At 35.5% G+C, this 26,581-nt stretch overlaps 1 protein-coding gene across 1 annotated transcript in view; it reads left to right on the forward strand.

The window, feature by feature from the left end:
* The window catches only part of EYS (eyes shut homolog), a 700,331-nt gene that overhangs the window by 224,533 nt on the left and 449,217 nt on the right, over positions 1–26,581 (forward strand). Inside the window, exon 21 of the mRNA XM_050973021.1 lies at positions 25,449–25,570. Within this exon, the coding sequence (XP_050828978.1) occupies positions 25,449–25,570 (122 nt within the window). The remainder of the gene's footprint in view (positions 1–25,448; positions 25,571–26,581) is intronic.

The raw sequence follows: 26,581 nt of genomic DNA on the forward strand, positions 1-26,581 counted from the left end.
TTCCACAAAATAAATTTTTTGCCTCCCATTCATGTGCTTTCTTATTCTCTAGGAGAATGTGTTGCATATGTTGACATTACAGGTACTATTCCTAACTGCAGCTGATTGTTTAATTGAGACTGACAAAATAGAGTTTTATATGCAGTTTAAACAACATTCTTCCCAAAAAAACAAGATGCTGGAAATGGAGAAAAATAAGGATTTTTAATAAAATCAATCTATTTTATCTCTTGAGAATTTTGGCTATGCTTCACCAAAAGAGTTGAAATACTGATCCAGGAAAATTTAATAATCTGGCAAAATTTAGCATGATAAAGAATAGTAGCTTACTGCAATTTCAAACACTGTTATAATTTTTTTCTTCACATGTCTTTCATCCATTTTTTCCCTTGATTTATTTGTGTTTATTTTTGTTCTGTTATTCCTATATATTTCTCACCTTGTTTAGCACAGACCTATGCAATTTAGTTTTAAATGGAACACAGCACAGCAAATCAGTGAGATCCATCCAAACTACTGTTTCTGACAAAGCATGACATTTAAAACATCAATGTGAATACAGTTAGCATCTACAGAAAATAAATGCTGTAGAAACTTAATGGCAAGGTGTCATATATATTAAACTCTGTGTTTGATCCTTTTCAGGCTTTTTCCAGTTTTTCACCTATGTTGTCAGTATTTATGCAAGCATTTATGTGGAAGGATTCATTTTGATGTTGACTAATACAAATTTAAAATTTTTAGGGTTTTTTTTTTTTTTTTCATTACAGGCTTGTTCTTTGGCATTTTTAAGAGCAACAAAATTTCATTCTCACCACACCCCTCCCCCCCCATCCTCCACTGCAACCAGAATGGGTTTTGCTAAGTAGGAAAGTTAGTTATTTTGAAAAGAAATTGGGAATTTCTGGAATTATATTGCTATAGTAATAATAATTGATTTCTATTCAATATGTAAATTTCTCCTGCTCTATTCTTCTCCAGGGTATATTAACTTAAACGAATATTTATTTTATATGTTTCTGAAATAACTTTCATGTAGATCATCTTTTAAGTTGACTCTAGAAAGGGACCTAAAAGACTGGTTCACTAAGTGATTGCATTATTCAGTTTATATGTGACTATATTATTTCACATACTGTGTTCTTCTTATTGTATTCATTATCAAAATGTACCAAATTTTTTCCAAATCATATTATCTGTTTATACATGAAGATTCCTGAGTGATCAACACAAAGAGGATTAGTGAAACAACATATACTCATAAAAATGGGAGAAGACTCATTTCTTCTTCTTCAGCAGCTGTAAAAGAACAGATAATGAATTAAAAATCTCCTAGAAAATTAGTTTTTAACAATACAGGCTCTCCTCATCCTCCTGTAAAAAGTAAAAAACTGGATGACAGGAATTAAGTGAAGCATAGTAAGGGAAGATTTAAAAACAGATGGAGATCTCAGGAGTTTCATAATTTCTGCACCAAATACCATTTTCTTTCAAAGTTATATTACAGCAGCCTTATTATACAAGTCAAAGACCAAAGATCTGAATGTGAGAAAGAATTCCAAGATGTGCTGTAATTACAACATATATTTCACAGATTTACCTTGGCTTTCCAGGTGGGGGGTGGCATTAAACAACTGGACTGTGGCATAAATCTCAGGAAAATTCACTTTGAAAAAGATCTTCAAGACCTTGACTCTAACTGCAAGCCTAATGCTGCCAAGTTCATCACTCAGCCACATCCCTGAATGCTACACATACACACCTAGTAAACACCTTGAGGCATTGGTGACTGAATCTCTTTCCTAGGCAGCCTGTTCTAATGCTTGACACCATTTTAATGAAGATATTTTTCCTAATAGCCAGTCTAAACCTTCTCTGGTGGGAGACCAGGATAGGTGAAATACAAAGTTTAATCCCACAACTACATCAGCATAAGGAGATTCTGATTTTCTACTGCATCTGAAAATTCCAGTTCTCTAAGAGTTGTATACCAACAAGTTATTATATGACAGAACAAGCCACTATCAGTCATATTAGACCCTCTGATGGCTTAGGAATAATTAATCAGTTACCCTTATAAAAGCTTCATTCTGCAGTCAAGCAGCTCAAATACCTTTGATGCATTTTTTCAAGGTAAGGATGAATTACCATTGTCAGAATGACACTTGCAATATGTATCCTTCATTTTTGGTGTTGGTAAAGTGGTATATTATAGAGCCTTGAAATTACATGACAGTGTTATCTTAGCATTACATCAGAAAGAACAGGCACAAGAAATGATACTCATGATGGGTTGATCCAGCTGCTAGCTAAGGACCACACAGCTACCTACTCTCTCTGACCTTTCTATGGGATGGTGAAGACAATAGAAAAAGAGCAAACAGGAGAAAACTAGTTGGTTGAGATAGTTTAAAAAGCAAAGGAAAGAGGAGGAAGAAAGAATAAAACAAATCACATGATTCAAAGACAATCTCTCACACCTCACATGGGAACACTGATGTCTAGCCAGCATTTGAATAATGGCTACCTTGTGGTTGAGTTTCCCCAGAGTGACTTGCAAATTCTTCTTTAAAAAGTAAAAATAGTTAATTCAAAGTATTGCTGGGGGACAATACACAAAGATATGTTGTCCCTAATGATTTATATAAGATCAGATCATGGATATAGTCTATATAACATAAAACATTATTTTGGGGTATTTGCAATAAAAAAATAAAGAAAAGAAAACACTGTCTTCACAATAGCTCTAAATTCAGTTTTTGCTTGTGTTGTTCTCTATGTCAAATTAAAATGCAAATCCTTTCACTTTAGTGTATGTGGAGATCCATGCAGAAAATTATAATAGATGTTTCTTTCAGAGCTTTGTTACTGGAAGCTATTATTTCTCTGTACTTACCACATAGTAAAGTCATGAAAATAAACTGTAGGTAAAGTTATAGTTATATGATAATGCTTGTATTGCAGTCCAATGTCCTTCTTGTGGTTAACTCTCTATTCTTTTGATTTTAAAGGCAATTATTTCCCCTTCAGTAAAATTTAATATTATGGAAATGAGCTTTCCAATAAAACAATGGACAATAATGCTAATTTGAACTAGAAGAAATATGTTCTTGTTTGGTTTCTGTTTTTAAAGAAAGTACATTTAACAAAGTGAAATCATGTAATTCAGGTCTTTTAGGAATTTATGTTCTGGGTTGCATGGAAGGCTTATGGCAAGGGTGGAGAGATATTATTACTTTTTTTTTTTTTAAATAACATAAAAAATAGAGTGGACAGATAGTTTAAATTTCAAAAACAAGTAGGTTAGCTCATTTCAAAAATTGTGAAAAATATGCTCTGGCATTGAGGGCTAAAGTACATAGCAGCTAACTGTTAACAGCTTAAGTTACCCAAAAAAGAAATTATTCAGGTCTTTGGACTAACCTAAAACAATTTCTTAAATTGGTACACTGCACTTAAGTTCCTTGTAAAAAAGTTTTTTTTTTGTACTTTGTGCTAAACAGAAAAAAAAAATAATGATCTCTAAAGCCTATATCTTATTTTAAAACATCAAAAAGCACTCAAAGTGCTTCGGGAGGATCATCTTCCTAGGTGATGAGAGCAGGCAATCTGACATTTGAAAGGAAATAAAAGGCTAGACAGGTCTGCATCAATGAAGTTTCTAGATTTCTGTGGGAGTAGAAATTCTCTACGCTTTAAACAAAGCAAACAAGCACTGCCACCGAAGTTGGTCTGAAACCTCAACTTATCTAAAAGTCAGACCACATACCATGAATGGCGTCCAGTGTACATGACAAATGACAAGCTCTCAATGGTTCCCAGGCCAAATAAATTCAAGTTGACTTCTATGTGACTTAAACTTATGTATTGACCTCATTGAGAGTACCCATGTGGTGAAACTGTGAATGCAGGACCAATAGGTTTCATATTGCCAATTATACATCCTATAAAAGAGCTATACAGCAGCTGTAGTTCACCCAAAAAACTAGCCACTGCAGCAGTTCTTCTGCAAAGTTTTCAGCTGATACAGCTCACTGCTCTGCCCTGAAGATTTGACTCACTATCCCTGAAATATCTCATCTTCCATTTATATTTAGCTAAATAAAAAAAAAAAGGGAACAGTGTCTTCATAGTCCATCAATAAAAGGTTTTTTCAAGACCTATTGAAATGCCTCCCTCCTCTGCCTTGTACTATAGTGAATATAACAGTAAAAAGACTGAAAATGTAGTCATTATTGGGTGTACTCCTTTATGCTCTAATAAGTCCAGAGACACTGGAATACACAAAATTAACTATTGATTTACTGACTTAGGATAATGTCCTTGGTATTGATCTGTGGTATTATACATTACTTGGGTAGAGTGATTATGATATTTATGCTTTACTCATCTAATTGAAAGATGATTTGGGCAAACAAGTAACATATTTCCATTTATTTGTTTTATTTATGACATTTTAACATGTTTTAATTTGATCTTTTTGAAAGAAGATGGAGATATATACAAAAATTTGTAACTTAAACCAGTAATACCACTACATACCATAGGAGTGAAAGCCTTCTATTATCTTTTTCATAAACTGAATTTTGAATACCCTACAGGATGAATAGAAGTGTAACAGAATGGAGGAAATGCAGAGTAAGAGGAAGTTAAAGATTTCCAATGAGACTTGGCTTTCCAATGAGACTTGTGAACAGAAGGCAAATCAATGTGGTAAAGATACACGAAGGCAGCCCCAGATGTTGTGCTTTAAGTTTTGCCCACAGTGAGGAGATTGGACAGACAAAATCAGCGACAGCAGGGAAAGAAGTGAAGAACTTCACAATATAAGGAAGAAGCTGGAGAATTGTGGCCTACTTATGGAAAGCATAACCCTAAATTTGATTTGTGCACTCTATGGAGACTAACATAATGCTTGAGGTGGGAAATGAAGAGTTTATACCTTTGAAGGCATTAAAACACTGGCAGTGGTATTACAGAGACTTGAAACTGCAAAAATGTTATTGATTCATGAGGAAGGGATTTCTGAAAAAGGACATTTAGCTGCAGAGAATTACATAATGGTATGTACTTAGCAGACTTAGAGAGCAGAAGGTCATGGAAAGGTATGGGTCCACAAGGAAATTATTCTGAAACAAGCTAAATGGTGAAATCCGTAGGTGCTCAGTCACTCTCTGAAAGCTTCCCACCTATATGTCCTTGCCACACAACACACAATAATTAACTGGAAGAATTAATTAAATATGAAATAAGTTCTCCATATAGCAGCAAGGGTATTTTCTTTTGCTTACAGTGTATTAAATAGCTTTGCACCTGTTTGCTTTTCTAGAGAAAATGTGAATGTTACTCCCAGTCCATCAATTATGAATTACAGTATGGTGTCTCTTTCACAAGAAAATAAGTTCTGCAGGAATAAAGAACAGTCTTTTATTTGTGTTTGTATTAAAAAAAGTGAAATAATTCACATAAAACATGTACAGCTGACAAGTTATTTGTAAATATTTGTCATCCAAAGACTAGGAAGTCATTTTCTAGTTTCATTAGGTCTCTTTAGCTGCTAACCTCTTCAGGCTTGCAAAAATTATGTAGCATTTGGAAGGAAAAATAGCCCAGAGAAAGACTTGTTATCCCATTTCTTTTAGTTATTTTAGAGTTCTCCAATCTGTCCTCCTTTAAATTTTAATATTCTGTTCCAAGGATTCAGACTAAAAATTTTTTTACTGTGAGTGTGATGAGTCACAGGAACAGTTTGTTCAGAGAATCTATGGATGCCCCATCCCTGAAAACTACCTGATCTGGTGGAAGGTGACCCTGTCCTGTGTCCATGTCTTGCAGTATTATTTATTTACTTGTTTGTTTGTTTGTTATCATTTGACCCCTATCCTTTTTTGCTTATGACAATGGAAAAGAGTTGAAGAACACCTGTGACAATTTACCAGGTCATGTACTACTAGGCACTGATTTACTTGTTGAAAGAGCCAGTTGCTCTTGTTTCTGTTGCTTAGCTAACCTTCTTCAGGGAAAAAAAAAAAAAAAAAAAAAACAAAAAAGCCAAATTGTATAAAGATATACTGTGTTTGTATAGAATGTTTTATCTGCATAGCACAAAATTCTGAAATATGCTGAGATATTTCCCAGAAAAAGTAATTTTCAAGATTATTCTAATAGTTTGTCCTTTTACAGGAGAATTGACTCTGAAAGCACTGGGAAAACATTTCATTCATTTAGTGAGTAATTATATTAATGGATTTCTGCAGGTCTATTATGGAATTGCAAAAATGCAAGATTCTGCCAGATGTGGTTGGACTGAAATCAAAATTCTTGACCAAAATTTCCTTTCAAAATAATCATGAAGGACTTTGAATATTTCTTCATTACCCTCCCACATGACTTCAAGTTCTGCCTTCAAAAACGTTTTGCAAGGGCTATTGAAGCCCTAAGCAGGGACACACCTGCACATCCACCTATAAAAACTAGTGGTTAACTAGAAGCTTTCTGAAGCAGTAATTATAAATGCATTTTCTTCTTTGAGACATGATGCCAAGGCTCTAAAATAGTTAGGCATCTTCATCACCTTTAGGATCTTTTGTAAAAAAAGAAAGCTAATTTAGAGTTCTCTCGTAAAATTTTTTAATAATTCATGAAACTTTTATGCTAAGGCAAAGACTTGATATATTGCATAAATGCTTTACTATGTTTGTTTCAGTACAGCTTCAACACCAGCCAGCAGCCCCTGTCTCAATAAAATGTATTTCCATCCAGATTAAATCTGTTCTAGTCAGACACTGTATCTCTCGTATTTCAATCTAGTACTTTTTTTGAGCTTAATTTGTAAAAAAATATGTTTCTTTTTATAGGCAAAGCAGATTACTTTAAGCAAAAGCTTCCCCACATTAATGTAGACTCACTTTCTTAAAAAATATATATAATGTAGTCTGAAGTATAAATACCACTGCAATTTGGAAAATTTTGGGAAAAATTCTGAACTTCATGTTTGATTTTCAGTCATTCACACATGCTCAGTGAAACCATTGACTGTCTGGAGAACAAGAATGACTGAAATACAGAGGTGACATGAAGCAATCCTTTTCACTCCGGCTATGTTTTGTCCCCCTTTTTTTTTTTTTCCTTATTTTTTCCTAACTGAGAAAAGTCCAGTTAATGCCACAATTTATATTCAGGAATTGCTAGACCTTCTGTAGTGGGAATAATAAAAAAGCAAACAAACAACCAAACCCAAAAAACAAACCAAGAAACAAGTATAAGAAAATTTCATCAGAACTCCCCCTGAGGTGAAACCAAGAAGCAACAAAACATGAAAAGAATTTATGAATTTCATTATATATTTTTTATTTAATGAATATGCAGAACAGGTTCACTGTCCTTGTAGCAGATGAGGGACTGGGAGTTATGCCAAAAAAGTGTCCAAACCAGCTGAGCCTGAAGCACTCAGCAGCACAACAGAGAACAGCAAGTGGCAGTACAGGAGGACTCCATGCTGGGGATGAAGGCCCCCATCTGCCTATACTACCTGTTGTTTAAGCAGGATTGCTGCTTTCCAAGGGCTTGGATTTGGGATGCCTTGGTGAGACTAACAAGGCTTGTCCAGCCCTGGGACTATCATCTCTTGCTGCTCTTCCATGTAGGTACTAATGATATGGCCAGAGCAGACCTGGAACACACCACAGGTGACTCCATGTCTCCAGACACACGATAAAGGACATGGTTGCTCCAGTGTTTTCCTCTACAATCCTGACAATGAGAGGAAGTACTTGGGAGAGTGTGGATAAATCCTGTTGGTCAACAACTGCTTACATAACTGATATTGATAACAGAGTTTCACCTTTCAGGACCATGGGACTTTCCCACAGGATTGAGGCTAGGAAGATGTGGGAGTGAGTCGATCAAAAGGGACAGAAGTATCTTTGACAACAGATTGGCCAACCAAAATCAAGTGAAGTGACAGACTCAGTTATCAAGCAAAGGGTGCAAGGGATTTAGAGAGACCTTCTGATAAACACCTTAGGACTGCAGAGGGCCCACTTCTCTCTGTACACAAAAATAAGGAGGTGCCAAGAGGACAGAGTCATGAAGAAAACTATCACACTTTTTCTGAGAAATTAATCTGACTGTGTGCCCATCTGAGGCGGGAGTACATTAACCCCTGCAGCACCCCAGCAGGTAAAGAAGACAGGGCCAGACTTTTCTCAGTCCACAGTGGTCCCCAGCCAAATAGGAAAAGGCCACAAACTGAAATAATGCCATTAAAATGCATTAAAATGCAAAGAAAATCTTTTTTACTGTAAAGGTAACTCTGAAATAGGTTTCCTCGAAGTGAGGTATCCATCCTTGGATTTATCAAAAACTCAACTGGATGAGGTTCTGAGCAGCCTGCTATAGCTGACCCTGCTGTAAACATGGCAATGAAACAGGACAACCTCCAGAGGTCCCTTCCAGTGTCTGCTTTTGTATGATTTTCTAATAAAGAAACTTGATACCTGTATCTCACCAAAACACCTACAGTTTAATGTATACCTTTCACAACAGTGATATAAATTTTTATGGAAATGGTTTACAGGTATAGAGAAAAAACAAAAATAAGAGTCCTAGAATTGTATTGCAGAAATATTTTACATTGAAAGTTGACAAAATGTGGTTCACACTTGTTGAAAGCACTTAGGTGGAGAAAATTACATCAGCAGAAAGTGGCACTAAAATATCTCCATTAGAAAATGCAGCAGTAGTTTATTTAACAACCATTTGACTTGAGTGCAAATGAGTATACAAGGGTGGGAAGCTCAAGTGCTTTTGATACGATCTTAGAGTAAAAACATTTAAGATTGACTTGTGTGAGGATAGAATCAGACTTTTATTTACTAGTCACTAGATTACATGTGACTTAAAGTCACATTTCTATGCCTTTCTTACTTAAACAAAAAATGTTCTGTAAATGGATCTGTAAATTTAGTTATATAGGTACTTCACTGAAAGTGTGAAGTAATCACAGTGGGGACATTCTGTGTAAACATTGCATGTGTTGATCAGAGCACAAGGCATCAGAAATCCAAATCCATTTCAGATTCCAAAACTCAAAAAGGAAAAATTCTGTCTGTTTCACTCATATTTTATAGTATACCTGAATTAAGGGTATTACTGAATTAAAGGTATTACCTGAATTAAGGGTGATACTACATTAGCAAGTAACACAGATAACCCCAGACTGAAAAAATGAGTATTGAGAACTGGCTGCCAACCATATACCTGTTTGGAGGGAGAAGCTTGCTATTTTTTGAACTTATGGAGAGCATTAGATAGGCACATTTTCTGTTTTAGTTTCTTTCAAAAGTGATTGGATTTGTGTGCTCTGAGACCACTGTATGACAAAGCACAATTAATTTAGGACCAATGAGAAATTCATGTCCAAAGCTTAGTCCTGGGGTAAACTAAAACACTAATGAGTCAGAACCAAAAGAACCGTGACAAGAAGAAGCATATGAACACATGGTCGATTTTAAATTTCTTTGGCCAACAGATTCATAAAGGACAAGTCTTCTGAAGCAGCAGTTTGTGATCTCAGTATGGACAACAGCTTGGAAATCTCTGGCTTTAAGTCTGTCCCTCATTAGTCAGCTGAGATGCTCAAATTAAGTGTAAGTGTACTGATTGCCTATAAATGTTGTCCATATGTTTGTCTGGTTTTGTGCCCACTGGAAAATCAGTGATCCATTTAACACAGCCAGACAAAATGTGCCAATTGAGAGAGTTTAACTCTTACTGGTCCATAACACTGCAGGTCATACCACTTCAATGAAACCCAGCATTCGTGCTTTGAAAAAACTCTGCATATTGTCCCAAGCCCTAATAGAGGTCAGGAACTAAATTTAGACTGCTCTTACTGACAATCTGCCTGCTGGCAGAGGTATACTATTGAATTGAACTGAACCATGAAGGAACCAGCTAGCTGTTAGCACTGCACTGACTGATACCATAGAAAGTACCATGCCATTTTCTTTGAGAGGTGAGTGCCTAGGTGCTTTAGGTAGCTTCACCACATGATAAGCTTGACTTACACCTCAGTGTAACATCTGTCTTGATGTAGTTTAGTTAGAGATAGGAAATACAAGCCTCTAAAGGAGTTATTTTCAGTTTCTTAATTCTGAGTACTACAAAGATGTTTTGCTTCTCGATATGTGTTCCTTGAGGTGCTGAGCAGTGCTCAAAAACCTTGCTCAAATGCAATCACTGAGACATAGAAACAATTAAGAAAGAATAAAAAGACCACTGGTGGAGGATTGCAAAAGTTTTCAAACTGTTCTGGCTTCTTTCAGTTTATGGTGTGTAGGCTATATCTGAAATGTCCTTCGTAACAAGTATCTGCACTTTACAGATTTTGCAGAACTATTTTAGGGTCAGCAAAACTGTTAGCAATTTCTCATGTAAGATTAATACTATTAGATGATTTCTGATTTTAATGTATGCAAACTCTAATAAAATATATGCAGTATTTTTAAAAATCAGCTCAGAAATATCAAACTTCCTCTTAAAATTAGCTTAGTCTTAAAATACAAACATAGTGTAAGAGACTGAGTTTCATATATTGAGCTGATTTGGAGGTGGGGGAGTGGGAGGGTGTTTGGTTTTTTTTTTTTTTTTGTTTGTTTGTTTTTTTTTTGTCTTTTGTTAGGAAAAACATTGTATTTTGTACAGAGAGGAAAACACAACACACTTTTTGATTTACTCTGTTGCCACTTGCTGGTTAGTTATACATCTGGGATGACTGTCACTAAATGATTTCTGAATAAGTCCAAAACTGAAAAGCATCTGCAAGCAAAAGTCCCAGTGCTATAGAGAACAAAAATGCACATTCTGCATGTGTACCTACAGGGGAAAGACACAAAAGGCATATCAAAGAGTCTGGCATTTTCATTTTATTACCTAGGCAACATTCCCAGTCTCCTCTGGCTGTGGACATATGCCTTTTAGTCAGGTTGTGATACTTGTTTCATGCCTGAGGAATGAACAATAATTGAGACAGTGGTTTTTTACATGCTTTAAATGTGTCAACTTTATTAATAACTGTAGTTATGAACAGTAGGCCAAGTACACCTTCTCACAGTACCTGCTGCCATGTAGAAACTCAGATCTTTCTCCTCAGCCTTCATTATGTACATCTGTAGCTTCCAAGTTCCCAGCTTTATATTCTGTTGGTTTTGGCTGTATTCCCAGTTTGTTTTCCTACCTTCCAGGCTCTCAGTTTTTCTCCACTAAACCTTTTCCAATTAAAAAAAAAAATCTATACTACCTCTATTAGTACCTGTGTGCCTTTCATTAAGAGAGATTAAAAAAATCTGAGTTTTTTTTTTTAAAAATCTATGTAATACTGAATTGTAACTAAGGGAGAGAAAGGAACTGCGCAAAAGTAGCAAGGTTTTCCTGTGATCTTATAGCAATAAAAACATCCCTTTGCAAAAAAAAAAAAAAAAATTCAATAATAGTTGAGAGAAATTTTAATATTAATCATGTCTTTCAGCATTATGAAGAATCAAGAGGTGCTCCAAGACCCCACCAGTTTAGGTGGAGTTTCTGGAATCTCCATTCCCAACTGCTTTGCACGATAGAAATTTAGAGTAAATTTGGGTTTAGGCAAAAAAAAGCTCAAATAAATGCATATCAGGAAAAAAATATTCAGAAATTTATTTTAAAACTGGTTAATTAGTACACAATAGTCGTTTGATATAATATCAGTTTTGATCCAGTTGAGGTGTATTGAATGTAATGGATGCTAAGAAAATCCAGACTGTTACAGTCTTCAGCTTTTCTCCCGTCTTTACTGAATATATCTCCTCCTTACAATAGTTGTCTAAATCTTTTATTTTTTTGAATTGCCCCAATTATTTCATTGCTACTCAGATGTATTATTTTTTTCTTATGATGCTGTTGATTCTCAACCCCAAAATTTCCTTCAATTTCTAAACTGTCAGATAAGCAGAACACACATCAAACACAGCCTTTATTTAGCAAGGGTATATCAGAATATCTTTGTTATCTCTTTTTCTCTCTAACCTGTAGCTGAGAGAAAAATGCACTGCAGATTTTATTTCTATGTCAAGGTTTAACCCCAGACAGCAATTAAGAACCAGAGAGCTGCTTGCTCACTCCACATCCTGGTGGGATGGGGGAGAGAATTGGAGGCCTAAAAGAAAGAAAACTTGGGGGCTGAGAAAAGTTTATTGTTTGAAATTAAAACATTAGAGAGAGATATTAAATCCAAGGAAGACAAGTGATGAAAATGAAACCAATTGCTCAGCACCAACCAGCCAATGCCCAGTGGCCTGCACTACAACCCAAGCAGTACACCCCTGGCCAGCTTTTCACCAATTTTGTATGTTGTGCATGGCATCACAGCTGCCCTTTGGTCAATCAGGGTCAGCTGTGTCCTCTTACTGCCTTGTTGCTCCCAGCCTACTACTCAGCAGCAGTAGAGCGTGAGAAGCTGAAAAGTTCTTGACTTAATGTCAGCCCTGCTCAGCGACAGCTAAAATGTCATCCACTTTACTCTCGTCCTAAATCCAAAACATAGCACGGTACCAGTTACCAGGAAGAAAATTAACTCTACCCCATCCAAACAAAGACACTAAGAATACATCATTCTCCTGAAATGTAAAAGTCACAGCAATGCTTCCATGATTATAGCTGAGAAATTGTATATTGGGAATGTCTCCAGGCCATGGTTAGAGACATAGAATCAGCTACAGTAGAAAACACCTCCAAGTTAAAATTCAACTGTTAATCCAGCTGTGCCAAGTCCTCCACTAAACCATGTCCCTCAGAGACACATCTACACAGCTTTAAAGTACCCCCAGGGTTGGTGACTCAGCTACTCCCTGGACAGCTTTTTCCACAATTTTTTTTCCTAAAATCCCATCAAAAGCTTCCATAGGTGTAACCTGAGCCCATCCTCATTTCCTGTCAGGTGTAACTTAGGATAAGACACCCATTCCCACATTGTTAACTGTGCTTTCAGGTAGTTCCAGGGGGTGATGGGGTCCCCCTGAGCCTTTATGTCTCCAGGATAAACAACCACTCCTCATGAGAATTGTGCTCCAGACCCTTCACTGGCTTCATTACTTAAGTACTTCTTATTTCTAATGGAATGGTTATTCCAAACATTTTCTTACCTTCTTTTTCTTCTTTTTTCTTTTTCCTTTTTCTTTTTCTTTTTTTTCTTTTCTTTCTTTGTTTTCTTTTCTTTTCTTTTTCTTTTTCTTTTTCTTTTTCTTTTTCTTTTTCTTTTTCTTTTTCTTTTTCTTTTTCTTTTTCTTTTTCTTTTTCTTTTTTTTTCATAAAAGTCCCAGTTGGCTTCTCATCTTCATGTTTTAGATGGACTGTTCATTATGAATTAAGGGTTTTTATTCTAAATGAGCACCATCCTGTTTGTCTTAGAAAATTGAAATCTCCTTCTTCATCTATTATTGAGTACAATTGTGGCAGCTAATCCAGAAGGGTTCTTGTACTGGTTTTTTCCACATATATCAGTAAACAAATCTTCTTTATTCCTGTTCAGAGTATGAATGCTTAATGAAATACCAAAACAGCAAGATGTTCTGGTGCACTTCTTATCAATTACCTCATGATTTCTGGATGTATAGAATTTTACAGACCTCTGCTGTGTTTTCTTCAGCTGTATTACCTTTCCAACATGCACATATTATGTGAGTGAAAAAAAAGCATCTACAATGTTGAAATAATTCCATTTTTAAAGAATCTTCTAATGTTCAGTGTTTTAAAAGAGTAATATTTTCTACATTTTCATACACTTTTCAGAAACAACCATTTATTCAGAGATAAATAACATATTTATATTTGTATTTTAACAAATATACTACCATGCACTTCCTTTTAAAATCAACTGGTTCTAAGAAACTGGTCCAATTTTTTTCCACTAAGTTAACCTTGATACTACACTTTAAAAATTGCATAAAGCTTTCATTTAAAGTTAAGAAAAACAAAAAAAAAATCACCTACACTCGGAATAGTAATAATATCAAAAATTAAAATTTTTGCTGTTGCATCAACTTAGAGTTTTACATTCTTCTGGGCTTATGGTGAAAGTGAAATAGTCAAAACCTATAATTTAGAGGGATATATAAAAAAGTAAAAATAATTTTAAATTTTGTTTATTTAGAAGGCAAGTAAATCTTTGGGTTTTTGTATCTAAATATCTTTAATAAAATATTTTGAGAAAAGTTAAGCTGTGCATGCAAAAAGGTTCCCTCTGTCTCATTATTTCTCCAATTCTGATGCCTGATGTCCCATGTCTTTCTCTAATTCTGATGCCTGATTTCCCACCAGAAATTGATGCCTTTTGAAGGCTGGCCTAGAACAGAGGTTAGATGGAGTTAAAGAATAAAGAAGGTATTTATTAAATGGATATACCATGGGCAGCACAAGAGCCCGCCAGGGCTACACCCAAGATGAACCCAAAATAGTCACAAAATGGATAACTGGTCAAGAGGTCTCTCACTTTTATAAGTTTTGTTCCATTAGCATACTGGAGTTAATTGTCCAATTATAGCTTTAGCCCATGAAGTTCCATCCTTCTTGTTTTTCTCTCTTTAGCCCACTGTTATTTATGCTCTTGGGCTTGAAATTTGGATTGGTTTTCCTCAGTCCCCAGCTAGAGAAGGAATTGTTTTGTCTTCCTACTCTGTGGCTCTTCACAGAGCTTACCATCCCTTAATATGAAACTCAGAAGTACACACCAAAGCAGCACAGAATCTGAAAAATAATAAAGCTAAAACATAAGGCATCATTTCAAAACATTATTTTGAAACCATATAGTTACAAACTAGTGGAATGAATTTTAGCAAGCACTTTATACCAAAGGAGGTAAAAGGAGGACCCTGGCATCAGTTATTATGTTTGCAAATGGTAAAAAATGTTGAGGAATTCCTGAAAAATAAGTAATTTGTGAGAGTAACATTTAATGGCAATGTATTCTTTGGGTAAGTTTTATTTGAGACTGCACTGAGAGAATTAATTTCCTGCTTTATTAAACCACATGGAGTTGTAAATCACAGAATCACAGAATATGCTGGGTTGAAAGGGATCCACCAGGACCATCGAGTCCAATTCCTGGCATTGCAGAGCACAGTCCCAAAGAGTCACACCCTGTGCGCTCAAGAGCATTGTCCAAACACTTTTTGAAATCTGTGAGATCAGGGCTGTCTCTTCTTCCCTGGGGAGCCAGTATCCAGCCTCTCCACTGTCTGGAAAAGAGTCTTTTTCCAATGTCCAACCCAAACCTTCCCGGACACAACTTCAGGCCTTTCCCTCAGATCCTGTCACTGTCACCTCAGAGAAGAGATCAGGGTCTGTCCCTCCTCTTCTCCTCGTGAGGAAGTTGTAACTGGGATGAGATCTCCCTTCAGTCTCCTCTTCTCCAGGCTGAACAGATCAAGTGACCTCAGACACACCTCATGAGGCTTCCCCTCAAGGTCCTTCACCATCTTCCTTGCCCTCCTTTGGAGGCTCTCTAATATTTTCATACAAGTATGTGTTTTGATTTTCCAATTATTAGTATTTTAATATTATTTCACATAGAATTGTTGTACCTCAGGACAAAAAAAAGAAAGAGATGACACTGTAGGTGAAAACAGAAGAGTAGGGATCTTGCATATGTCTTGACAAACCATGGTAATATATTTATCTGCCTGAGATGGTCAGTAGAAAATACCCTGTGGTGATCTACATCCAGCCCTGACAGCCCTCTTATCGTCTATTTCTTTCAGCCTGCAGGAAACACATTTCTTCACAGCATTCCTCAATTCTTAATTTAACCCATTAACAGAAGACTATCAGAATCAGATTTGAGAAAGATCTAAAAATGCTAATAAAGATTGTTTAGTCAGAGTTAATGTCCCTTCGTGCTCTTCTTGCTCTGAATCTTCAATTTTCAGTCTGTCTTACCTATTGTACTCTTTGATTCAGTTTATCCTTCCAGGATCCACCACTGTTTCCTCACATTTCTATTAGGTCTGCATTTCAAATTTGGTGGTTTGTTTTTCATTTTTTGGCATTTGGGGGGGTGGGGGGGTGTGTTGTTTTTTGGGGTTTTTTTTAAACCTTTTGGCTTATAATATCCTTCATATTCATCCCCTTAGCTGCAATGGCTGCACAAATCTTACCCTTCATCCAGTTCCTGCCAAGACCTTGGTAGAATTCCATGAGTAGAAGAACAAGCTACATCTTTAGTGTTGCAGAAAAGGAGGGAGAAAGAGAGAAGAGAATGGGGAGAAGAGAGAGAAGAGAGAAAAAGAAAGAGAGGGTCAGTGGTCTAACAATGACACAATTGCAATCACACCAATAGGAAAAGAAAAATAATATATCACATTTGCATAAAAATTTCAGTCACAAATTATCTTTTTATGTGGTTTATTGATGAGTTGCTGATCCCGTCAATATGCTGCTGAAATCCAAAGCATGAAGAAAAGCTCTGACTTTGCACCAGCATCATAAATTGTAATAGATTTAATAAATAGGGCTAGTGAGTACAGTGTTCTCAATACCATTAAAAAGTCTGAGCCTCCTGAAGTCTTGTAGGCAAGCACCTTCAATATCCAGAAATAGAACTTCATTAAAGTAATAAGAGGGAAACTCCAGGAAGGCCAGAAAAATGCAAATTGCAAAAGATTGCCCTTAATAAGATCAAGCTCTCCCAGGGAGTGGAAATGAGACAGAAAAAGTTATAGCTAAGATTAAATATTTTTACAGCCTTACAAGATTAGAATGAAAGTCTTTAAATTTCCTGCTATCAGAGAGAAAAGCCTTTTTCTTCTCTCATATGAAATACGATCTAACAGGTAAAGAGTGGTTAACCTCTACCATACCAAATACAGATTGAACCATAAAATCTAAAGTCATAATTTCTTAAAGTATTAATTCTCTAAGCTCACAGTATAGTCAACTTACTGCACAAATGATTGATATTTTATTGCCTCATCCAAAATAATACTAAAAATAATTTTAACTCTGTATTAGGAAAATAGAGAAAGAGGGGGAAACAGTTCTTAACATTTGAATGTGAAGTATTAAGTCAGGATTTTATTGTAAGAATACTATTCCCTTTTCTCCTATCTGTACAAATGTTTCATAATGGAAATCTCTCCTTAACAGTCCTTTAGCATGAAAAATCTATAATTAACCTGTGATTTTCAGGAAAAGGAGAAACACATTACTAAAATCTTGAGCTGGTGCTCTTAAAATCATGCTCTGATTTTCAAGACAAATTGCAACAAAGACATTCTAAAGCAGAGAGGGAAAACCTGAGAATGGTTTTATAAAAATGAGGAGGGCTGGTAATGCTCTTATCCCTCAGTTTATCTAGTTTTTTTCTATTTTTACAGTTTCCTTTTCTCTCTCTATCTTCTTTTTAGGAAATTTGATGTTTTAAATAGTGGTAACCCTTGGCAAAATAAAATACATCTCTTTTACTTCTTGTCTGACAACCTATTTCTAAATTTTTTAAGTGAAGTATCATTTTATGAAAAAACCTCAAAAGGAACCTCTCATTGATTTTTTTCAATTAAATAATTTGGATTTCAAAAGAATGTTTGTACTTGACTTTTGGTGACTTATTTCTAAATTGTGTTATGCAACAACTAAATTAGACTGTTGGACACAATTTGTGTTTTTCCCAGAAAGTATTGATTCTTATAACAAGCCATTCTGAGACCATAAGTATTACAGAAATTCCCTTGCAATCAGAAACTGCTATGAATTTTTCATTTGTGGATGCAGCTATCAGTAGGTGACCCTGATAAACAGACTGATCCAAGTTTTAGTGCATGAACCAAGAGTGCTGAGATTTAGTTTCCTATACAGAGAACATATATCAAACATCTGAAACACTATTTTTCCCTTTGGTCTTAGAGTAAATTCTAGAAAACTGGGCCGTGTCTAGTGCCTCAGAATCTGGGGACACTGGAATTTCTGTTTTGAGAAACCTGTCCTGTCTGATTCCAAGTACCCAATGTCCTTCCAGGAGCTGTGACACTGGGCTCAGAATGAAAAACTCTTGATAGAAATGGTGCTGAACTTTCTCACAAAGACATGCACATTACCTGGGCATTAGCAAATGTCTAGAAGTATGAGGTAAATACATGGGAAAGTTTTCACTATATTTTAAACTTCTGTTCTTATTGTTCTATTAAAAAAGTAAAGATTGATGGCATATCTATGAAAACAAGCAGAGCCAAGCCTCAAGAGTTGCAAATTCAGGTCAGTGGGGATACATGTTCTCATTCTTACAAATTACTTTTTTGTAATGTGATTTATTATAATGAAATGTTCTATAAATTTAAAGTAGGGATGAGTGAAAGTTTAAAAGAGGAGACTTGACATCAAATATTATTTTGAATCTCTGGGTACTTCTAAGGATATTTCGTTTGAAGTATTTTTGGAGCACTGTTTCTTCAACTTTCCCCTACTTTTGAGCCAGAGGTTGGCAAAAATGACATTTTATCATTTATTTTGTGATAAAGGTTGCATGCTTAAGATCTGGATTTGAGTGAGCTGTTATGTTAAGGGAAAAGATATTGTTTTATGGAAACCAGTAGTTGATCTTCTGCATTTTCTTACTTTATTTAAAAAGTTACCAGGTTCGTAAGTCAAAAGCAAGATGTTATTTCTGTTTGTCAGTACCTAGACTATTCCTTTGGAATATCACAATTAATTCCCATAGCTCTCCTCTTACCTGAGATCTAATAGCAAACTGAAAGTTTCGGACAAGCTTTTAGGGGGGTCAAGTTCCTGTCAGTACTTTAGTTTAACAAGAATGTGTTCATGACCTTTCTCTAGTCATTGAACAATTGAGCTAAACTTCAACCCAGATACACCGACCAAAGGCTGATACTCAAATGTCTGTCACCAGCTGGATTAGTTATTTGGTTTATTTTGCACAAACAACCTAAGGCTGTTGTTTTCCATTAGTTTTCCTGCACTGTTCAGCACCTGTCATGCTGAAGATGATTTGATTGGCACATTTCCTAGTAAGCTCTCTAGGAGAGGAACAAAAGAAAGGTACAAACAGAATAAATGGCAGCAGTCAGGAAGCAGAGACAAAAACAGGCTTGTCACCTATTATTAATTAGGTCTCCAACTGACTTTGTTTTGTTGTCATAAAATTACTGCTGGATCGGAGCAGTACCAAATCTTTTTTTTTCCTTAAAATCCTTCATCCTTCCTTAGAAAAATATTTCCTTATTCGTATCAGCAGCTTTTAAAACACTTTGACTGTAACATTTGTTTATATTAATGATTGTTCTTAAATACCTTTCATCGTCTTCTAATGTTCATATTTCTTGTAGCATCTCATAAAATAACATTTTGAATTTAATAAAAGTATAAATTCACAGAGATTTGGAGTTGTTATTTAGTATTTTTCCTTTTTTTTCCTCCAAAAATACTACATGCATAATGTTTAACATCGTCCATGCTCAAATGGAACATCTGTGTCAATTCTAGTAAAAGCCATGTTGCATGTTTGCAGCCTCATCATGTTATGGGTGAATCTCCACACAGAAAACCAACCCCAACAAGATTTACACTGGACTTTGAGAACTGTCTGTTGTGTCCGAGCAGTGATGGGAACAATTTACTAAATTTAAAAGGCATAAGCCGGAATTTATTTCCATGTTAAATGTAACATGAAATCTAAAATAATTTTAAGAGTAACCTTTTGCTAGCATTAGCTGTGATGAAATTTGGAGAGAGCAAAACTTTCACCAAAATATACATTTACAAGAAGTGTCATTTTAAAATTATCAGTATCAAATGCAGCAGTAATTATGATTTTTTAAGAAAGCACCATTCTATGAAATGGTTGTGTATAGAGACCTGCAGTGTAAATAACAAGTGTTCCCATTTAAGATAATTTTCTTTGTGGTTGTAAATTACAGTACAGTCCATTTAGAGTTATAAGTACACAGCATGTCTAGATGCCAGCCATATTTTAAGCCAGAATTTGCACTGAAAGAAAATGCAAGATTCTCTTTACTAATGGTGTGCTATTCAAATATTATGAAAATCTTATTTTTTTGCATATACATAATATCTGTTTTAAATAAAAATAATTATTATAATGTAAAACAAAAACACATTACAACATAATTTATTTTACTTGTACCAGCTGTTTTAACTATGCTTTCTTGTTGTTTAAACTTATTATTTATTAAAAATCTTAGAGAGATTAGCAAATTAAAAATGTTCTTTGTTTGTCCTGTAAGCCTTGCTTAACATTTGAATTAAATACAACTTGGTTTATCCTTTATTTCAGTTTATATATTTAGAATACCTTAGGTTGCAAAAGATATAAGTGGTTTGAAAGAACAAATAAATATACTGCTCAGCATCTTTATTATAAAACTGTATAGGAAAAAGTATATAACTAAAAATAGAGAATTTGGAAGTCTTAAAAAATATTTAATGTGTTGCCTAATGCTACCTCAACTTCTGTAGATAGCTAGTACTTAATATTAAGTTATTTACCCTACTATTTTACAGTTAGGTGTTCAATGCAGAACACCACATAGGCTTTGCAACTTAGCTAGAGTAAAATAAAGTGTTATTTTTTTAATAAAGTAATAGATAAAAATTCATCAGTTAGTGATTCTAATAATAAGATTCAGTAACAAATTTTGGTGATTTTTAAATAGGAGTCTTATCAGAGCCAATCACTTGTAGTACTGTTAAGAAATTATATTTTTAATTGTAATTTTTCATCACTTCTCAATCCATGTTTCACATTTTTTCCACTTTATTCTTTTATGTCACTTATTATAATCGTTCTACCAATTAACATCAGTATTAATAACCATATAACAAACCTCATGACACTCAGTCCCAGAGATGTTTCTTTGCTGTGAGTTAAGCAATCCGATTATTACAAAGTTATTAACTAATATTAGAGCAACCCATGTATGTCTTCTAGAGTAGCAACAACAGAGCTAATTGCAGTTTTTCTTTGTGTCAGAAGTCAAATTTCCTTAATTTGTGAAGCAGCATGGTTAATACATTCACTCTTCCTACAACCTGTGAAGAAAAGGTAAATAATTCATTATCAGAAGACAGAAAAGTAGTGTGTTTGCTGGGACTTCCCTTGGCATAGGTCTTGTTTTCACTCAGACTTCTATAGTAAAAAAAATGTGTTAAACCAAATGAAGACGAACAGATATCCTGGTTTTGTTTTGTTCTATTTTATTTTGTTTTTAAACAAGCTTGCTTATTTAGGGCATAAATGCAAACAGACCTACTCAATGAAAACAATGCCATAATGACAAACGGCAATCTAATTTTTTCAGTTAATACGTATGATTAGGCAAATGGTTAAATCAATAATAACCTAAAAGTAATGGCCTAAAGTAGCAACTCAGAAAAGACCCTAAATTAAAAAAAGGCTGCATAAATATGGTTAGGATCTCAATATGGTTTAGAGCAATTGCAAATATGATTTCATAGATGCTTACGTTTTTATGTTCACATTTATTTCACAAGGTTAAATGAACTGCTGTTAAAACTAATAAAATGAAGTTGCATGAAGGTTTTCTGTAGGAACAAAAGCCCTGAGTCCTACAGACAAGAATTTTGTGACGAGTTTTCTATAGAGGCTGGAGTACATCTCCAATTGTGTGCCAATGATTTGTTGTACAATAGGTTCATCTTGTTTGGCCTTAATGGATAAAGGGCTGCACCCCAAAGAAAGGTCTGGCAGAAGAATTTGGAACATACAGAATAAAGAGATGTTTCTTTGTTTCCTTTTGTGTGCTTCTGTTTCTGTTTCTGGGTGAGGTATTTTTTGTTCTTTCTGTGAATTAAAAACTTTGAAATTCCCCCCAAAATTCTCCAACTCCATGAGTATCTTTAAAAATTAAATTGATTCATTTTTTTTTCTTTAGACATGGAAAACATATTTGGAGTATATATCTGTATGATAAAAATATCTACCAACCTAGATATACACAGGTCAGGCTTGACTTGTTCATAGTTTAGGTCTTTGTTGTGTGTGATGACCATTTTTCATTGCAGTTTCTGTTTACCAGATGTTCAGCTGCCATTTCTTAGTGAAGTAACATTGACTAGGGCTTAAGGAAATGAATAATTCTTCATTTACAGATTTGGAGAAGGGAAACGTGCAATTGCTCTTAAATGGCACTTTCTTACAACCACCAAGTTAGATGCATAAAGACAAGCTCATGTGCGTATGTGGTTCAGGGTATGTATGCAAGGGATCAGTAACTTTTTACCCTTGCTGGTAAAATCCACTCTTAAGCATACTGTGCTACATATTGCACAAAGGAGAGCTATCTACAAGGAATAACTATAGTGTTGTTGATGCATTTATTGTTTTCTTTAGAGGACGAACAAAAGACAATTTGCAGGAACTTAAAGGTACCATTTATTTTAACCTGTCTCCAATGGATAGTAATACATAGTTACAGTAAATAAAAGGGGACAAGGTATAAATAAGTATCAAATTCTATTCCTTCAGCCTCTTGCTTGATCTACCGCATGCTTCCTTCTATGCTGCTTCTTGTCATTTATGTTGTTGGTGTAAACTATGTCCTGATTAACAATCCCAGCTCTCTCAGCCTTTTCTCATCTGAGAGGTGCATCAATCTCTTAGTAATGTTCCTGGCTGGACTCTTTCCAATAGCTCCATATCTCTCTTGTGCTGGGCAGCCCACAACTGACACAGCACTTAAGGTGTGGCCTCCCCAGGGCTGAGTAGAGGGAAGGATCACCTCCCTAGATCTGCTGACAGTATTCCTCCCAGTGCAGCCCACGATGCTCTTCTTCTTTGCCACAAGGGCATATTGCTGACTCTTGTCCAGCTTGGTGTCCACCAGGCCTCCCAGGTCCTTCTCTGTAAAGACTTCTAGCTGTAAAAACCCTTTTCATCTGCTTACATATTGTTTATTGCAACATTGCACTTTCAACTACTGTAAAACTACACAGAAATGAAATATTGTGTAAGAATTTTTTGGTTTTTCTGCACATATGCATGATATACATAAATGTGAGTGAGGTTTTGTGCTTGATGTGACAATCCTCATGTAATGAAAAATCTGCAAAAAACAGAATTCCAGCATTTGATTGACAGATAATTTTAGTAGGAGTAGAAAAATACTGCTGCTTTCTAAACAAAACTGTTGGCAAGCCTCCTTTTACTTCTCATTTTGTAATCTGTTTCTTGAAGAGTTTTTTGGAAATAAGTTTTTATCTCACATTCCTAGTACATATATGAAAACTTAAACTGAAAATAGAACAGTTTTAAGGAGTGTCTGATTTTTACTCATGGGTATGGATTAGTAGTGCCCATTTTTTCCCATTTGACACAGATAAATATCCAGAGAACTGAGATATTTGAGTGTGGCTATTATCACAGATCACAGAATATTCTGAGCTGAAAGGGTCATACAAGGATCATCAAATCCAACTCCAAAGCGAATAGTCCATATGGGAATAGAACCTTGGTGTTATCAGCAGCATCCTTTTAACAACTGAGCTAATCTCAGGGTCAGTATGTAATAGGAAACACCAGCATGTGGACTAGTAATGTAATTCGTCTCAAATGTAGGGTTTTTTCTTTCTTTGGTACAATTCACATAAATTTTTTTTCTTTCCAAGTTCATCTCTCTGTATTACATTTTAAAAGAACAAAATCTTTCTATCTCTTATCATAAAGTTATTAATATTGGAAAAAACTCTAAGATCATCAAGTCGGACTGTCAGTGTAGCATCACCATGTTCACCACCAAACCATGTCCCCAAGTGCCACATCCACATGTTTTTTTTTAAAACTTACAAGGTGATAACTCAACCACTACCCAAAGCACTCTGTTCCAAAGCTTGACTATTCTTTCAGTGAATAGTTTTTTCCTAGTATACAACCTAAACCTCTCCTGGTGCAACTTCAGGCCATTTCTTCCTGTTTAGCCACTTCTTAGCTGGGAGAAGAGGCTGATCCCCCTCTTGCTACAACTTCCTTTCAGGTAGTGGTAGAGATGCATAAGGTCTCCCCTGTGCCTCCTTTCCTGCAGACCAAACAACCCCCGCTCCTTCATCCACTCCCTCCAGGACTCGTTTTCCAGACCCTTCATCAGCTTTGTTGTCCATCTCTGGATTCAGACTGGCACCTCAATATCCTCCATGTAGTGAGAGGCCCAGAACTGGATACAGCACTCCAGGTGTGGCCTCACCACAGAGGCCACAGTGCAGCTGAGTACACAGCCAAGTACAGGGTGACAATCCCTGCCCTGCTCCTGCTGGCCACACTATTGCGGATACAGGCCAGGATGCCACTGGCCTTCTTGGCCACCTGGGCACACACTGGTCATGTTCAGCAGCTGACAACCAACCCCCCCAGGGCCTTTTCCATAAGGCAGCTTTCCAGCCACTCTTACGCCAGCCCATGGCACTGCCTGGGGGGTGTTGGGCTCAAGGGCAGGAACCAACACTCGGCTCATTGAACCTCACACAACTGGTCTTGGCACATCAATCCAACTTGTCCAGATCCCTCTGAAAAGCCTTCCTTATCCTTCAGCAGACTAACATTCCCACAAAACTTTGTTTCATCTGCCCATGTTCCATACCCTAGCTTAACTCAGAAAGATACCCTTCAATTTTATTTCCTGACTGTCAAAGTTTTTCTCAGTGAATTTAGAACATCCATGTCACAGAAATCATGGGTGTGTCCCAAGCAAATATAGCAGCGATGTTCATCAATGTTAGCACGGAACAAGCAGAATGCAGCTGAGAAAATATAAATGACAAATATACTATGTACAAGTTTGTTGGTACAAAAATTGATTTGACCAGATATGATAGAATATACATATAAATAACTTCATTTGGAGTACTGGTATCAGTGGAGCTGTTCCACACTCCAGGACAATCATACTGAGTGTGACTTTAAATTGTTATTTTCCTTTCTCTTTTTGTTATCCTTGCTCCAATAAAATATTTCAAGCTTTTAATTGGTCAGGAGAGTGAAAGAGTATCATTACAGAAAGGTCTAGGTCCACTGTTAAATCTGGACTCCCTTCAGAATTCTGACTCTTAGTTTATTATATTTTTTAGGTGTATTAGAAAATTTTAAAAATTCCTTTTGCTTTTTCTATGAAGATCATAGCCCATATATCTTTGAAACATAATTGTCTCTGTCTGTTTCCAAATAACAAAAAGGCTAGGTATTTGCAGTCTCTAAACACCTGTAGATGCCACAATGCTGTAACATTACACATTTCATCATCATGCTGTGGCAATTTATTTATGTACTCAGGTTTTAAAAAACTCCTAAAGTAGTTTTGCTGTCTTTAGTGATAATACTTTTTTAATTGCAATAAAATACGAAGAGTAACAGATTGTTTATTTTCCTTAATGTATTACAGAGATACCAGTGTGATTGCTTGCCTGGATGGGAAGGAAGATTTTGTGAAAAGGAATCAAATGAATGCAATTCAGAGCCTTGTAGAAACAATGGCACCTGCATGGACCTTTTCAACAGCTATCAGTAAGCATTGCACCTCCTCAATATATGATCATGTTCCAGGAAGGCTAGGCTTATGCATCCAGACATTATTGTGTTTCCCAGCTTGGGAAGGAAATGTTATCACACAAATGGGCAAACGACTTGTGCCATGGACACAGTGCTTCACTGTACTGTCATGTGAAGCCAGCAGATATAATAAATGGTATATGTAAAATTTAAAAAAGCAAAAGAAAAAAGTATGATTTAGAAAACATTTAGGAAGTAACCTAGTTTGGAATGGTACTTTGTCAAAGAAAATATGGTTTTTCTTTCTGTCATATTTGTCCTATAAACACAAGAGATGATTTAAAGAGTAAAAACAGTGGTAGTGAGCAGTTGGATGAGGAGTTTATATCATTGCTGCCACCTTGTGGCTAAAAATACCAACAAAAGAGTAATTTACCTAAAATTTTTATACGCTGAGACAAATGACACTACCCATTTTTTTTTTAACTTAAACCTCAATCTTTATTTCATACATGCATTTATGGTTTAAAAATATTTTATTTCAGTAGCATGAAGATTAAGATTCCATAAACAGCCCAGTAATCTGTTTCTGCTCCATGAAGCCAGGGTTTGTCTTTATTATGACATCAACACTTGAAGAGTCCTGTAAATTCTTAATAGACACTGATGAGGCTGCATATACAGCTCAGTCTCATAAATGCACGTTATGGTCTAGTTGTTGTACAGGGACTGTATTCCTAGTGCTACAGACAATAATCAGAAAGGAAACTAACCACAGCTGACAATAGAGAAATGATTTCCCAAATTGCTAAACATAACTAAGTCAAATAAAATAATACATTTTTTTAAAATAATTTTATGTTCAGAACTTAAACAAAATTATTTGTGATATCCTAGAGCTATATTTTTATGTGGTATAAAACTTCTTAGTTTGCTAAAATATTTTTATTCTAATAACAGAAAGTATAGCAATGTTGAGAAAACCTGTTAAAGTATCTTTAATTGTTATTTTTCCACTTTTTAAAG

This window comes from Serinus canaria, chromosome 3 (genome assembly GCF_022539315.1).
Source record: "Serinus canaria isolate serCan28SL12 chromosome 3, serCan2020, whole genome shotgun sequence".
NCBI lineage: Eukaryota > Metazoa > Chordata > Aves > Passeriformes > Fringillidae > Serinus > Serinus canaria.